This window comes from Delphinapterus leucas, chromosome 9 (genome assembly GCF_059928025.1).
Source record: "Delphinapterus leucas isolate spDelLeu-1000000601 "Yukka" chromosome 9, BTC_Dleu_Yukka2, whole genome shotgun sequence".
Taxonomy (NCBI): Eukaryota; Metazoa; Chordata; class Mammalia; order Artiodactyla; family Monodontidae; genus Delphinapterus; species Delphinapterus leucas.
This window is the reverse complement of record NC_143137.1, coordinates 15,031,785-15,049,268: the sequence shown is the minus strand read 5'-3', so window position 1 is coordinate 15,049,268 and position 17,484 is coordinate 15,031,785. Positions and strand designations below refer to the sequence as shown.

General features: G+C 35.4%; 1 protein-coding gene across 5 annotated transcripts in view; it reads left to right on the top strand.

The window, feature by feature from the left end:
• TRIM24 (tripartite motif containing 24) overlaps positions 1-17,484 on the top strand; it is a 114,262-nt gene that overhangs the window by 78,242 nt on the left and 18,536 nt on the right. For 3 of the 5 annotated variants that reach the window (XM_022580186.3, XM_022580180.2, XM_022580177.3), the window contains 8 exons: positions 2,243-2,378; positions 3,863-3,935; positions 5,020-5,188; positions 7,459-7,787; positions 9,093-9,225; positions 10,194-10,268; positions 11,863-12,012; positions 12,757-16,500. In XM_022580186.3, the coding sequence (XP_022435894.1) occupies positions 2,243-2,378; positions 3,863-3,935; positions 5,020-5,188; positions 7,459-7,787; positions 9,093-9,225; positions 10,194-10,268; positions 11,863-12,012; positions 12,757-12,966 (1,275 nt within the window). In that variant the 3' untranslated portion in view covers positions 12,967-16,500. Of the gene's footprint in view, positions 1-2,242; positions 2,379-3,862; positions 3,936-5,019; positions 5,189-7,458; positions 7,788-9,092; positions 9,226-10,193; positions 10,269-11,862; positions 12,013-12,756; positions 16,501-17,484 lie in introns of those variants that run through there. The other 2 variants (XM_089917348.1, XM_089917349.1) reach the window with 2 other exon arrangements.

The following is a 17,484-nucleotide window of genomic DNA, read 5'->3' as shown; positions in this document are numbered from 1 at the left end:
GGGTGGGAGGGAGACGCAAGAGGGAGGAGATATGGGGATATATGTATATGTATAGCTGATTCACTTTGTTATAAGGCAGAAACTAACACACACTGTAAAGCAATTACACTCCAATAAAGATGTTAAAAAAAAAAAAAAGACTCAATGAACTAATGCAAGTAAAGCCCAGTGCCTGGCACAGGAAGAGCTCCCCTCAAATAAAAATCATAATAATAATAATAGAAATGATAACATTTACTAACCAGTGCAAAATTACCTCTGATTTCATTTTTATTTAAATTAAACACATTTACCCTCTAAGCTCTTTGTCAGTATAACTTTTTAAAAAATATTTTTCAAAGACAGAAAATATAACATTGAATAAACAAATCTTTATACATAAGTTGATACTTGTTTTACCTTTTCTCATCTTATAAGCTTAAGGTAATCACTCATACAGACAATAAAAACTTTTAAGAAATCTTGTAGGATGTGAAGGAATCTAAAATTTTGTATTATTTAGTTTGTTTTTCAAGTTACTGAGATCAACTAATATTTCCTAAAAGTTGCATCATTAACCTTACCAGAGTTATTTCATTTTTAAAATAATTGTTTATACTTTAAATGGGTAGAGTACATGTATTTTTCATGCATAGGCGATCGATAGGGAAACTTTCTGTGTGTCATTCCTATAATTTTATTTTAGCTTTTAGGATTATTCCACAATGTAAATAAGTTTTTTTACATTAAGATCTAACAAATTTAGTCATTCCAGTACTTTTTGCACTCTCTGAAAAGTATTGGCCAAGGTAGTGCCCAAAGAATATTAAACATAAATAACCCTGTGTACTTCCTCCTTCCCCTACTGAAAGAGGACCCACAAAAAGTAAATTTTCCTCTGCCGTCCTCAGATACAGATGACCCTTTGTCCACCAGCTTTCTCAACTGAAATTCCTCATCTGAACCACAGAATAAAGAAACTGATTTGAGTGACTATTTCCTCAGTCCTCCCAAGGATGGTTCATAAGTAGTACCATTCTAGATGCAGAGGCAAGAAGTAAATTCATTATATACAGTCTATGCCCTCGGACTGTAGGACTTAATTCTCTTGGAGAATCTTGATTGAGAAAGGCTGGAACTATTAAATTGGATTTTAATCACAAAAACGTTCTTGGGGAATAAATGGTATATTTAAGCATTAAAAATACTTGCATCTAAAGGGGGGTGGGTGAGGGTTGGATTGGGAGTTTGGGGTTAGCAGATGCAAACTGGTATATATAGAAATGGATAAGCAATGAAGTTCTGCATAGCACAGAGAACTATATTCAGTATCCTGTGATAAACCATAATGGAAAAGAATATGAAAAACAATATATGTATGAATAACTGAATCACTTTTCTGTACAGCAGAAATTAATACTTTAGATGCAAATATTTTTTTAATTTTTTCATTGAAGAATAGTTGAATTACAATGTGTTAAAGTCTTATTCAGTAGAAATTTATCGATATTTTAGCTTAGCAGTCAATTAGGAAAGCAGTCAATTATTTGTATACCTGTTGCATTAAAGCAGGAATCTCTAAGGGATCAATTTTTTCATACCAAACATTAAGAATGTATTTAAGTGAGGTTACTGTTCTGAAAATGTGTTATGCGTAGACTTGTTTCATCAATCTAGTGCATACCAGAGCATCGGTTCTCAAAGTGTGGGCCAAGGACATGGTCCGTACAACCTTTTTAGAGGCTCTACAAGGTCCTCTCTGTGTAAGACCAGATTTTCTTCTTATTCTTCAGCCAAAACCACACATCTCAGCAGACTGAGTAAAAGATACAAGTTTCCAGTTGGCTGTTATTAAGCCAGACAATAAATAAATTTGCAAAATGTGAAACTGTGCTACTCTTACCAAGTTTGCTTTTTTGTAAATTGGTACCTTTTATTATTTTTAAATAAATTAAGAAACATTATTAGAATTTCTTTTTATAATTTTGTTTTAATTTTTAAGGGTGTAGCACACAATACTCTTTTCTCCTGGCTCATGACTTCTGAAATAGTGTGACTCAGTATATTTACTAAGGTGAAATATTAAGAAGTGTGAAAGCTTTTTTCAAGGTTGTTTATGGGGAAAGTATGGATCAGAACTTCTCAAATATGATATTTACATGTTTTATTACCTGATAATAATTAAACTATTAAAGTTTTCTTATAAATTCAAAGTAGCTTTTAACTTGCAAAGTCACAATGCTGTGAAATAATTTCTCATCAGATTGACTGCTCAAGTACTATTATGCTGGACAATATTGTGAGGAAAGATACTAGTACAGATCATGGCCAGCCAAGACCACCCTCAAACAGAACCGTCCAGTCACCGAATTCATCAGTGCCATCTCCAGGCCTTACAGGTAAAGTGGGCTTTTTAAAAATTTTATTAGTGTTTTTTTTTTTTCAGTTTTTATTCTATTTATAATAATTTTTTTAAAAAATCACCCTATGCCTCCTCCCTTTTTCTGTTGGATGATTAAAATGGGTCTGTGTTTTGGGTACTCTTTATAATTAATGTACTTTCGAAGTGGGAAGCAAAAGTTAAACCTCTGTACATTTTCAATTTGAATAGAACTTATGGGCACTATAGTGCTCCCAGGAGGAAATTAGTATTGTACTTTCTCTTTTTGATAATTTGCCTGTAGTATCATCTCTTTTTGCATGGAATTCTCCTAGCATCAAAATTTATCAGTGACAATCACTCTTTTTGGTGGTTTTTTTCGCTATTTAATTGTGTTCAAGAATTTTGGATATTTCCTTCAAGAGAGAGGCACTCTGACTAATGCTACTCGCGGAGACCTTGACAAATTAGATGCCTTAGACCAAAATAAGGAAAGAGGAGAGTTTCTTAAGCCATTCACCAGTCATACAAGCATAATTAAGCAGTTGTCGAATTTTAAAGGAGGTACTTATTTAAAACATAAACTGAAAGGAAATTGTTGACAAAATGTGGTAGAGAAACTGTTTAATTATGTAACAAGTTCATACAGATTAATAAGGAAAGTACACAGTATTGCAAAAGGACATGAGTAGATTATTCCCTAAAGAGGAAATACATTTAGTTAGTAAAACAGGGGAGAGGAAGAAAGATGGGTGGTTCCGTCTCACCAGTAGTCATTATAAAATCAAAAAGACATAATTTGTAACTATTGAATAAGCAAAGATTTAAATAGTGAAAATACTCATTGATGAGGATGTGATGGGACAAGTGCTCTGATACATAGCTGGTGGGAGTATAACTTGACAAAACATTTCTGGAAACCATTTTGGCACTATTACTAAAGCTAACGTTTATCCAGTACTAACTCTGTGTCAGGCAAGGGACAAAGTATCTTCTATACATTGCTTCAGTGTCTTCTGTTCATTAGCCTCTGTGGGGCTTTCTCTCTTGGACTGCTTTTATACCAGCCCTACCAACTTTTTATTGTCCTCTGTAGCTTTTGCTGGCATTAGTGTCCTCACTAAGCTCCTACCCTGGTTACTCTAACATGGGACATTCGACAGTGTTTGCAGACATTTCTGATTGTCACACCCCTGCATGCTGAGTATGTAGAGGTGCCATGGCATCTAATAACTGTAGGGGCCGAGGGTGCTGCTCAACATCCCTACGATGCACATACAGCCCCCACATCAAAGAATTATCTGTGCCCAAATGTCAGTACTGCTGAGGTTGAACAGCCCTGCCAGTTTAGGGGGACTTTAGACTGTGCTGGGAGTTCAGCAGCTACTCTTGTTTTATATAGTTTCATTATGTGTTTCCAGTTTCAATGTAGTACTAAGTGAGAACATTGAGTAGGAATTAAATACAGTTATTAATTCATTTTACGAATGTGTATGATCTCAGGACCTGTTACTATGACAAGTGTACACCCACCAATACGTTCACCTAGTGCCTCCAGCGTTGGGAGCCGAGGAAGGTAAACTGACTTAACTTATTCTCTAGCCTATAAAATCTGTAACTAGATTTCTCTCGCCAGTGTTCAGCATGCTTTGGTACTCAATACATTTTAAGCAATTTCCCTTATTTTTAAGTTAAATGTTTAATAATTATTATATATTATATGTTAATGTAATAAATCAATGGGTTTAGTAGAGTACAATTTTATCTTTAGAGATACAAAAATGTTTATTTGTTGAAAATAAGAAAATACATTTGACTTTAGTATAATAGCAAGGAAAAAACAAAAATGAATTCTGTGTAACACACTGCACTATATAGGAACATGCACAAATAAAAACTTAGGGAAAACAAATAATAATTTTATACTAAAATTGGTGTTCTGACATTTCTAATAACCAAACATTGATTCTGTTTTACAGTTGTTGAAACTGTATTTTATGTGTTACACACCCACTCATAATGCTTGCAAATTTCTCCTAGATAGTGAACCCAATTCTTACTTTCCTAATTGTATGGAAGTAGCATACTCTGAAGGGGAAAAGTTTGCCTTTAATCCTATGAGAACAGAGTAGCTATCTGTAAATGGCTTTTTTGTTGCACTACATTTTTTAAAATAGCAGAACACCAGTAAATTATGAACCTAGTTAATTATCTTCACACTTTGTGACAGTAAATCGTTAATGTGAGCCTAGACTTCTCTTTGTCACTGACTTGAGAACGAAAGGAAAATCCTAAAAAAAGATGCTAATTCTAAGATAGTTCTAAGATCTGGCTGCCCAATTTTAGAGCCTCAGGATATTGAAGTCAGTTTTAATTCAGGTTTTATTTAAATTTATTTAAATACCTTTCCAGGTATGTAATGTAACCATTTTGATAGGTTAATATGTGGAACATTTTTTATACATAAATGAAACTGTTTTGCATACAGCAGATGCATTTCAGTTATGTATCATTTATTGCTGATGTAACATAGTTACCATTGCTGTGAAGATACAGCATTACTCCGAAAAGCTATTATTATACCTTGTTTTAAGATACTTAAGGTAGCTTTCTTAGATTTTTTCTTTCTTTCTTTCTTTCTTTTTTTCTTATACTTATAGCTCTGGCTCTTCCAGCAAACCAGCAGGAGCTGATTCTACACACAAAGTCCCAGTGGTCATGTTGGAGCCAATCCGAATAAAACAAGAAAACAGTGGACCACCTGAAAATTATGATTTTCCTGTTGTTATAGTGAAACAAGAATCAGATGAAGAATCTAGGGCTCAAAATGTAATTATATTATGATTGCAATACTACTCCTACTTGAGGGATAGGATGAGAGAAACTTTTAAATAGCTCGTAGGAGATAAAAACTATTATATTTAAATCTTTCAGTAGATCAAAACAAAAAGATGGATGGCAAACAGGGAGAAGAGTTTGAAAAGTCAGAGGTTAAATGAGGAGGTTGGGCATTTGAAAGAGAGAACAGAGTAAAACACATGGAAGGTAATTGCCAAAGCAATAATACAAGGAAACTTCCTGTAACTGAAGGGCATGAGCATCTGAATTGAAAGGGCCTACCAAGTACCAGAACAATTAAATGAAAAAAAGACTCAAGTCATATCCTCATCGATTTCAGAATTCTAAACAGATTCTAAACAGGTTCTAAAAGCTTCCAAAGGAAAAAAACACCTTACATAATGGATCAGACATCATAGTGTCACCAAGTCCTCAACATAGACTCTCAAAGCTGGAAGCCAATAGAGAAAATAACAAAATTGTGAGGAAAGATATTTTGTAGCCAGGATTCTGTACCCAGGCAAATTATCAATTATGTGTAAAGATTAAATAAACATTTTTAGACATGCATGCAGATTCTCAAAAACTTAATTCCATGCACTCATTTGAGAAGATATTTGAGGAAGATATTTGAGAATATGCTTCATCAAAAATAAATTAAACCAGAAAGAGAAAGACATAAGATCCCATTTCTGGGATCTAACACAGAAGAGAGGCAAAGAAAAGGGTAGTTAGTCCCCAATACAACAGCTCCTCCAGTACACCCTGTAGGAGGAGGACAGAAGACTCCATTAGGAATGTATGTAGTGGGAGAAAAATGCTTTGACAGTATTGAGAAACATTTTATAACCCTGTTGGGGATTGTGAGAATGACTTAGATATCTAGAAAAATAAGCAAATGGATTAAATTTTAAAATATGGTAATTATTGACTCACAGGAAAAACAAAAAGTTAGACAAAAAGGAAGTGTAGTCATAGTACATTCTGTGGTTATGCAATGAACAGTATATAGTCATAATGATATAAACAAACACCTGAATACAAATTTAAATAAAAACTAGATATAATCAGGACATAACGTGAATATGCATTTGACAAAAAATTGATTTTTCAGGATACTTAACCAGTACAGCAATGATACTGACCAGCTGGAATAGATGCTGGCTATAAACAGTTATACTGGCGCCTACCAACTAAAAAGAAAACAGTGCTTAATAAAACTATGTTCAGAGGATGGTATGAATGGTGTGTGTAAGTATAAGGAGGGTGTGGAGAATCAGGAAGGAAAAATCTGACCTTCCATAGAAGAGAAAATATATACATTTAAAACTGAAGGGCTTCCCTGGTGGCGCAGTGGTTGAGAGTCCACCTGCCGATGCAGGGGACACGGGTTCGTGCCCTGGTCCGGGAGGATCCCATATGCCACGGAGCAGCTGTGCCCGTGAGCCATGGCCGCTGAGCCTGCGCGTCCGGAGCCTGTGCTCCGCAACGGGAGAGGGCACGACAGTGAGAGACCTACGTACCGCAAAAAAAAAAAACTGAAAATATGTTTAACTTTGAAAATCTGAAAAATTATAAGCATACTGTTTAGAAGTATGGAGGTAAATAGCAGAGGAAAAAGCTAAATAATTTGAAAATAATTGCCTCCAAGGAATGATATTATATACCTGTGCTTTTAACTAAATCTACATTTATTACTTCAAAATGTTTAAAAATGTTTAAAGGAGATAATAGATTTTGTTATTAATTTGAAATTTTCACCATTCTAGGCTCAAACGTAACATTTAGGTTCATTTTAAAGTTATTAATGGCACTTGCAGAGGTGAAATTACTTCTAAGAATTAAAGCAGTATACCTTTTTATGAATGATAAAAAATCTACAGTAGGCCTGTTTTGTGTTTAGATATACTTTGAATTAACAGCTCCAGTAAAATGTATTTATAGTTCACGTGGTTGACTTCTACAGTACCCACCCGTTGCTATAGCCATTGCAGATTCAAAGATTTTCCCTGTGTTATCCATACCCTGTTACAGCTGCTGATCTTCTGTTTTGAAGATATTTTTCAGTAGAGGTCCATGTCTTCTTTACCATTAGGGACAGTTAGCAGTAAACGTATTCTGGTCTCATGCAGATTCACAGACTCCTTTGAAATAACCAGGTGCTCATGAGTGGGCAGACTGCAGTCCAGAATTGCAGTAGTGCTAATAAAGAATGGCAGTTTAAGATACCCATATGCATATGTTAACTCTTTCCACTGCAGACCAACTATCCAAGAAGCATACTCACCTCCCTGCTCTTAAATAGCAGTCAGAGCTCTGCATCTGAAGAGTCTGTGTTAAGATCAGATGCCCCTGACAGCACAGGAGATCAACCTGGACTTAACCAGGAAAATTCCTCAAATGGAAAGTCTGAGTGGCTAGATGCCTCGCAGAAGTCACCCCTTCACGTTGGAGAGACAAGGAAAGAGGATGACCCCAATGAGGACTGGTGTGCAGTTTGTCAGAACGGAGGGGAACTCCTATGCTGTGAGAAATGTCCCAAAGTATTCCACCTCTCTTGTCATGTGCCCACATTGGCAAATTTTCCAAGGTAAGATGGTGCTTGCTTCCCTTTCTTACATTCTTTCATTATAAATAATAACAGCAGTAAACTTTTGATGATCACTGTAACATAAAACCTTTGTAAAAACTTAAATAGAAGTCCACTTGGCATAAATGCATACGCCAAAATTTTCAACACAGGGTTTCCCATACCCTGCCTCCCATTCCCAGTGCTTCTCTGAAAAACCTAGTCTGTTATGACGAGAAAAAAAAATAACTGGCCCTTTAAATTATTACAAGGGAAGTACCATAAAGTGTTATCCTTATGCACAACACTGCCATAATTTAGTGCATCTTATTTGCCAGCCATTGAGCTGTATTGTTCACAAATACCTTGAGTAAATTCTCAAACCCTATGAGATGATCATGGTCATAGAGAAGAGCCATTGGGTTGATATCTTAGTTCTTCAAAGGCTGTAGGTTTTGTTTGTTTGTTTGTTTAAGTGAGCCTTGTCCCCAAGACTCTTTTTTTTTTTTTTTTTTTAATATTTATTTATTTTTTTGGCTGTGCCGGGTCTTAGTTGCAGTATGAGGGATCTTTTAGTTGCGGCATGCGGGCTCTTAGTTGCAGCATGCAGGATCTAGTTCCCTGACCAGGGATCGAACCCAGGCCCCCTGCATTGGGAGCATGGAGTCTTAACCACTGGACCACCAGGAAGTCCCTTCCAAGGCTGTACTTTTAAATATTTATAATTTCAGGGCTTCCCTGGTGGCGCAGTGGTTGAGAGTCCGCCTGCCAATGCAGGGGACACGGGTTCGTGCCCCGGTCCGGGAAGATCCCACATGCCGCGGAGTGGCTGGGCCCGTGAGCCATGGCCGCTGAGCCTGCGTGTCCAGAGCCTGTGCTCCTCAACGGGAGAGGCCACAACAGTGAGAGGCCCATGTACCGAAAAAAATATATATATATAAATAAATAAATATTTATCATTTTAAAGTTATAAGAACAGTACCAAGAGTGCTTCTTTTTCTTAAATCATTTAGGGGGAAAGGTCAGTTGTGCCTCACATCAGCCATAGATTAATGTGTGTGTTTATTTTTTATTTTGTGTATATTTCATGCCTCCTTAACTAGGCTAACGTTTACCACTTAGGCCTGTGAACTCTATTTCTGCTTGCAAGCTCACTCAGCATGGTGCCACGTACAAAGCAGATGTGTGCTAAATCCTCAGTGATTAACACTGATGCCAAATAAGTAATTCTGCATAATAGATGGCATGGAGGGAGGTGGGAAAGGGAGGTGGTGAAGAGAGCAATGATGCATTAGGAACTCAGCCAGATACTTTATTCCCCAACAGTGGAGAGTGGATTTGCACTTTCTGCCGAGACTTATCTAAACCAGAGGTTGAATATGATTGTGATGCTCCCATTCACAACTCAGAAAAAAAGAAAACTGAAGGCCTTATCAAACTAACACCAATAGATAAAAGGGTAAGTTTCCAACCTAGACTGTTAAAGTTGTTTTGGTTAGATGCATTACTGTAATGCAGATGTGTCTTTATCAAAGAAGTGTATATTCAGTCCAATTTTATACTGCTTTTTTCTTTAGTACTCTTTTTCCACAAAAAATAACAGTCTTAAATAATGGCAGATTTAGACTTTTAAATTTAGTCTACCTTTAGTCAGTTTCGGGTTTGATTCAGATATGTTTTCTTCCTCAGAATTTGTTAAGAATTGGCACCAAAGAGATGGGTTTTTCTGTTTACTCTTCCTGGAAATAATTACATCCTTTCACCAAATGGCACTAGATTTATACCTCAAAGCTAGCTAATATATTTAACTGTAATTAACATTTAAAGCTACTAAGTCAACACTTCTTTATCACTAAAGAAGCTCCTTTGCTAAATTATTAAGTAGAACAGTCAGTATGAAAGTTGTCGTGCAAGAGAGAGCTGAAGCATGCACTGCCACTGCTACACAGTGTTTATTGGGGTAAACTTGTAAGCAGAGAAGTAGCAGAGTACATGATGGAACCATCTGCATTCAGAGGCGGGTCTTTAGGACCCAACACCCCCTGGCAGGGGCTCCATATCTGGATCTCAACAGATGGATGTTCTTCTGTTAATTTGTGTACTATTAATAATTCAGTACACAAATTGGAGAGAGAAGTGGAAATATATTTTTAAAGAACTTCAGATAGGTTTCTAGTGATACTGCTTTTGTTCCTCTAATTATAACGACTGCTCTCATATATGACATACACCCCAAAATGTCAAACAGTACACTGTAGTAAATGATTGAAATGGACAGCAAAGCTCCAAGTATCAGTATTTTTCTTGTATTCATCTGGTTTTAACCTTTATTCTGATACTTTGAGACCTGTAACGTTGTTGCTAAAAATTAGCCGTGACTTCATTATTTCATTATATTTTCATTTTATTTATTTATTTATTGCTTAGAAGTGTGAACGCCTACTTTTATTTCTTTATTGCCATGAAATGAGCCTGGCTTTTCAAGACCCAGTTCCTCTAACTGTAAGTATGGATGTTATTTTGTGCTTTTTTTGTACAGTGGGATGATTTTTCTGAAATTTATGACAATCTAGTTTCTGTACCATTTTTCAATAGTAAGTTTCTTACATTAATCCAAATCTTAAAGCTTATTAATACATACTGCATGCTTTAATCTTAAGCACATTTTAAGGTTAACAAACTGGCCCAAAACTTCTTTTCTCATATATTCTTTCTTCTCATCTCATGTATTTTACCTACTATTCCCTGGGATGATTTCTATCAATTGTTTCTCTCTCAGGAGTTTTAGGTATATATCCTAAAGCTGTTGGGAAAAAAACTTGCCATTTGAGATAAAGACCTCTCCAAATCTCTGTACACATTTTGATTTATAGGTCCAAACTTCAAGTAATAAGTAGACTTTAACAGTAGAGGAAGAGGTGTGTGTTTGTGTGTGTTTACCATTGACTTCAAAAAGCTTCATATTTAAAATTTGATGTGACTTCAGTGCATAATTTTAGAGTGCTGGAAATGGCCTGCTACTCAAAATGTGTTCTTCTCTGAGGTCTGAAATTCCTTTAAAAAGCTAATAGATTTGTTGAACAGTTCAATAAATTTAGAAAATTTAATGCAACATTAGAAAAGAAAACAAGCTTAGCAAATACATTGAGCTGATAAACAGTGAACTTCTGTCCTGAAAACAAGTTTTGAGAAGTTGAGATAGGAAAAAGGAATACAGTTGACTCTTAGAACAAGACAGAGGTTAGGGGCACCGACTCTCTGCACAGTTGAAAGTCTGCATATAACTTTACAGTCAGCCCTCTGTATCTGCAACTTCAACCAACCACAGATCCTGTAGTAATATAGTATGAATTCAGTGAAGAAAATTTGTGTATAAGTGTACCTGCACAGTTCAAGGATCCACTGTAAACAGTTTTTAGGGGGAAGGGCCCTTTGTACCCAAAAGAGCCAGGGCAAAAATATGCCAGTAAAAACTTTATTCATTTAAAAAGTTAACCTAGAATTTGGCACTTTTTATGATGTTGGCTTGTAGTTACATTTGGCATTAATAGCAGCAGCAAAATAGCCTCCTTTTTCTTAATATATATCATCTCATTTAGTCTTTACAAAATCCTATGAGATTGGTAGAATTATTTCTATTTGAAATATGAAGAAACAGGTTCAGTGAAATGACTGAACCCAGTAACTTACCCAGGAGAATGCTAGTGAGTAGCAGAGCTGGGGTTCAAACCCAGATTCAAAGCCCACTTGCTATAACACATGCAGCAAAAGCATGTCAAATCTTACTAGAAGTAATACTTTTTCTAGTGATTGCTTTTTGTTTAATAATGAAGGAGAATAGTAAGAGGGAAAATGTGGTAAGTTTTTTTCATTAAAAATAACTGGTGAAGATTTTTGATAAAAGTGACACTAAACATTTACCAGTGTGTGGAAGCATTCAGGCACTTGTAAATTTTGCTGAATAGATTTCCTTATCAATGACAAAATAGAACAGAGAAAAGCAATGAGAACAATCTGAATTTTATACTACTTCTTATAGGATTTATATAGGACCAGGTAGAATTTATTTATTATAGCATCTCATATCTTTTGAAAGGTGCCAGATTATTACAAAATAATTAAAAATCCAATGGACTTGTCAACCATCAAGAAAAGACTACAAGAAGATTATTCCATGTATACAAAGCCTGAAGATTTTGTAGCTGATTTTAGATTGATCTTTCAAAACTGTGCTGAATTCAATGAGGTGAGAAGAAAAAAAAATAATAGCAATGTGAAAGTAATGTTAAACCAAACACCTTACCGACAAACGAGGAGATCAAGATATCTATCTGTGGTAGCATAAATAACCAAAAGTTCAAGTCTGTCAGGGAATGAAAGAGGTAGTTAGGAAGACTTTATCCACATGTATATTCAAAGATTTATTATATGGTGACAACTTGAAAACAATTTAGAAAATATTTTTATCTAACCCAGAAGCACCTTTATTTCTTGAAATATGGCACTTCACCAGAGTTTAGTCTTTGTGATGTTGATATTAAAATATTAAGAATGTGGTTTAGATAGTTCTTAATTAAGAATTTTCTCAAAAACTTTATCATCTGTTAGTTTATCTAAACATCTATCAGACTTATAGCCTTTTGTTGATAGTTTGTCCTTTGTATTGGCTACTCATTCCAGAGTTCCACGTTTCATTTAATTTGTTCTAAAAATACCTGTTAGATGATTCTCTGATTATGGCATCTCTGTGATATCTCTTTGGTAATCCAGATGAGTCAAAGCCTTTTATTTACTTCTTATCTGATCTTCTCTAGATTTTGTCTAGCCCCAGACTTTTGTTTACTTTATATCAAAGCTATACATAAACATTTTTTCCAAAACAATCCACTGATATTCATAATCTTCAGTTAGAAGGGAACAAAAATGTGAGAAATCCACGACTTTATTGACTATCTAAAAATTTTTTTTAATTCTTATTTTTATTCAACAGCCTGATTCAGAAGTAGCCAATGCTGGTATAAAACTTGAAAGCTATTTTGAAGAACTTCTGAAGAACCTTTATCCAGAAAAACGGTTTCCTAAAGTAGAATTCAGGAATGAATCAGAAGATAATAAATTTAGTGATGACTCAGATGATGACTTTGTACAGCCCCGGAAGAAACGCCTCAAAAGCATAGAGGAACGCCAGTTGCTTAAATAAGCAACACCACTGGCGTGTGCTGGTTTTTAGATTTTTTTTTGTTTTCAAAAAACATTTTTGTCAGTAATTTAACATCATTACCAAGAAGAGCTTGTCACCACTTTAAGTTTTCAATGTTTACTAGACTCTGATTTCCTTAATAACCCATTTTTTTTAACCTTCTTATTAAGAAAGAAAAAGAGGGAGGAAGGAAGGAGAAAGGAATAAAGAAAGAAGCATCAACAACAAAATAAAAAGACATTCTCCCCACTTATTGGATTTCAAACTGCAGTCTGGAGTGATAGCAACTATAGAAAGGAAATAGACTTTGTTTGAACTCTAAGTTGAAAATTTAATGTGGTTTGGATGTGTGCGTTAATCCATTTTTAGAAAATACCACTACTCATTAACTATGGACCAACCATGAGTTAGGTGTACTGTACGTAAGAGCAGTACTCCAATGAATATGAGTGGTAATAAGAGTTCTATCCTAGGATGCCCACTGGTGCAACGAAAAAGTAGATTAGATGCTATTAAGAAGGCACCTAATAGTATATCATGTAAGATGGCAATTGTATTAAAGAAAAAGGAAAACAGATGTTTGATTTTTGTTTTTGTTTTTTTCCTGTCTATAGCGGTGTGTTTGGTATAGCAGGTTTTCAAGCCCATTTTTCGTACATTTCTAAACCTACCTTCTTCCACTGAGGAAGTAAGTGTACTCGTTTGGTTTTGCTGTGTGTCTATGTGTGGTTTGTTGTTTGCTTTTTAACTGTGCAGGTGATCCTTTTATAACAAGACTCGTTGTTTTCAGTATGGCTTTTAGTGGACCTGTCCAGAATATGCAATACAGCAGTGTGTGCCGTATTTGATGTAAGGATTCTTCAACTTATACCCTATTGGGCATTAAATATAAATTCCCCTGGAAGGGACCAGTTTTTGTGGTTTTCATCTGTCTTCATAAATTGGAATGAAGTGTGTTGTGGAATTTGGGAGCAGGCAACTGGAGGAAATTAGAGTGAAATTTACATTTTTTTCTGAAGCATCTATTTCCCATTCTTCAGAGTCAGAACCTCAAACTGAATCTTTCATCTGACTTAATTCTGGACTTCATTTTCATTCTCCCGATAGAGATACAAAAGACCTACCTTCTGAGGGCAAGCATATTCTTAATGGGTCAGACCTAGCTAGTTTACTGACTTTCATTTATTCCTTTTACTTGTTGTTCAGTATCAAAGAAGGAAACCAGGTTAAGATAGAAGAAAATTATTGTGCCATTTGCTAATCTAACAATTGACAGTATACTTATATGTGAACTTTTTTAGTTTGCCAAAGTAAACCTTTATTTATAAAACATTAATTGGCTGAGGAAATTTTCCTCTCTAGGCTGATAGAATGAAAATATAGCTGACTTGAAAGAATTTTATCCTTTGGATAGTGTCATCTCCCATGAATTAAACCTAGAGGATTTGCTTGTATCCACAAGGCATTAGTTCTTAAAATGGACAATTTGAAAATATCCTGTGGCTAAGTCACTGGGTTTTCAGATACTGCTAAAGATAAAATGAGAAAAGAACTTCCTGGCAAGAGCATCTTTTCTGTGTACACTTAGGTTTAGTCCATAATATGTCAGTTATGTACTAAAGGTTAAAAAGTCTTAATCACTTTTCCAAATATGTGTTTTAGGGTGGTAGTTGTTGTTGTTGTTGTATTGTTTTGAATATGTGTTTGACATTTATTCTCCAAAGACTTGAACAAATTTTGATAATAGTGCATATACCACCAATTGTCTTCTTTTGCTCCAGCATTTTTAGCACAGCAGCCGTGGAGCTTTTCCTAATAAGTTTATTGTTTTTATTTTAGAATACTATTCTTATGATAGTTTTTTCTCCGATACTTGTCTCCTGAGTTAAAGCAGGGCACCACAGGTAAATTTTGAGGATGATCACAAAGGGAAGTAGCACTTAAGAGAGAAAAATTATAATTTTGTAAATGCATCTGAGCCAGAATTTCTACTAATATACCCAAAACTTTCACTGTTATTATTCAGTGCCATATTAATCTTTTCAAACAATGTTTTTCTTTCACCTTTATCATTTTTTTGCAGAATGAAAGGCACTTGAAAACCATCTTTCCTGTAATCATACATAATATATACTAAAAGTATTTCTCCAAATAACATTTTCTTAATGATCTGAAAATTAAAGTCCTATGACCTTATTAACAGGTGCCTGTGTGTCCAGGTGGATCCCAGCAAAGTAGTCCTTAAACTATAATAGTAGTAAGCTATAAGATGAGCCTAACTATACCTCATGCCCATTTGGAGAGCATTCCTTTCAGAAGGTCAGTGCAACTCAAGCAACCTTGACCTAAACTTAAAAAACTCCAGTGTTTACCTCTGATCAAAAACTCCAGGAGATTACCCTCTGGATTTAGAACCAATAGCCTTATGTCATATCTGCAAGACCCCCCAATGCTGAATAGGATCACATGATGAGCAGGCCATGTGGCAGCTAGAATATACTCAATCCTGGGAAACTCATCGAAAGCTTTCCCAGGTGCCAAGCATCTGATCTTTCCAGCAAAAAGGAAACCCAGTACACAGTTAGTGACTTACATGGCTTTGGTAGAAGTATAAATGGATAATGTATACCATATTAAATTCAAAATACTACTGTACTTCAGCACCTGGCAATGCAGTTATTTTGTCCTTTAAATTAACAGGCCCTGCTTATCTTTTCTGAATGGAAGTGTAGGAAATTGGAAGGTCCTGAGAGGAAAATGTCCTCTTCCCTTGGTAGCTTTACTTTCTTTTCCAAGCTAAAGAATAGGCTCCACATTTTACTACTACACAGTAGTGTAGATGTAATACAACTTAGAAATGCTTTCAAAAAAGATTCACTCCACAGTCAAAAGGGTGAGTATATAGCCGATTGCTCCATTTATGAATTTGTGTTTCGACTTTCTATTCTGTTACAGTGTTTAAGCTTTTAAATTGGGGTTCCGTGGAGAGACTAGTTAGACAATGAAAGGAGGAACTCCCCCTTTTGTTGAGGCCTGATCTACAAGTGAACGTGAATCCCAACAGTAGGTTGCTGCACTGAAGCAAAAGGTTTTTAGGTTTAAATAGAAGGTATATTTATTTTCTGTTTATCTGTATCTGTTATGAATGAGAGAAATTGAGTGATCTGATTGACCATTAAAATTATGGACATAACCATGAGTTCAGCCATCTAATTATTGAAATAGAGGCCCTCATTTAAAATAACCATGCATATACATATTTTTTAAAGTATTATATAACCTCATGTAAGTTAAGAGTTCATGTCTTTTTATTTATATTGCCCCTTCATCTTTGGTGTGAATTTACTAAAATTCACAGGTTGGTGGCTCATGCTTTTGAGTGAGAATAATGCTAGCCAATCAGATCACAGATTTCTCTGCCCATGAAGGTTTCACTTATTGTGAAGGATATCTGAGACAGTAGTCTTCGTTGTTGTTTTTAATTTGCGGGAGTCAACTGGTGCTTTGATTTTAATAAAAATCAGCTTTGATGAATTTTTACTGTGAATATTTTAACCACAACAAGGTATTTTTAATGGAAAAATTATGTCATGCAGTAGAATGTTAACTAGTTCGGGTCTCCATTACTGCCTTTGTGTGTTCCTCTATAAAATCAATACATATAGGGATGATCTACTAGTCCATAAAATAATAGGAAAACTTTTTTTAAAAACTCTAACACATGGATTTCACCAGCTTTAACTAAGCAGAAAGTTAATTTAGCAAACAGGAAGGAAGAGGGTGATAGATAATATTCAATCGAGGAGTCCCACCCCCCTGAAAGAAGAACCAAAGATGCCATGAAATATTCTACTTGTCTGAAACCTATTGGAAGAGGTGGGGCTTGGGGGGGTGGGGGGGGGACAAAAAAAGTGGGGAATTTATAAGTCACTTTGAAAGTTTGCCTATGTTAATTTCACCTATAAAGTTTGGAAAGTTCTGACTCTCAGATATTACAAGTATTTTTAAAACTCCGTTTTGAATATTTTCTAGATGTTAATTGATGGGGGTGGGAAAAGCCTTCTCTTTGATTCTTAAATGTGTTTTTAACTAGAATAATAGTCCTAATTTGAGTCCTAGAAAAAAAATCCTTCCTTAGAAGTTAAACATTTAGCAAAATTCTATCTTTCCCACATTTTCAAATGTGGTGTGGAAGAAAGGCTATTTTAATATCGTCTGCCATATATGAGCATACTTGTGAATGTGAATTCTTTACCCATGTCCTCTACTGCCTTTAATCCAAGACAAGTGAGCCAGAAAATTCAGTCAGAAAACAGTGGCTGAAGCCTAGTTCTCACTGAGGGGAGGGGATGGAATATAAGGATCAACCAGGGTTAAACAAATGTCTCAGCCTTGGAAGGGGAAGGTACTTATATGAGAAGTGACATTTTCCCAAAGAAAATCAGGGCATTCTTAATAGGAGAGACAACAAGCTCAGTGAGCCACCAGGTCCCATGCTTTGGCAATGATGCTGGTTCT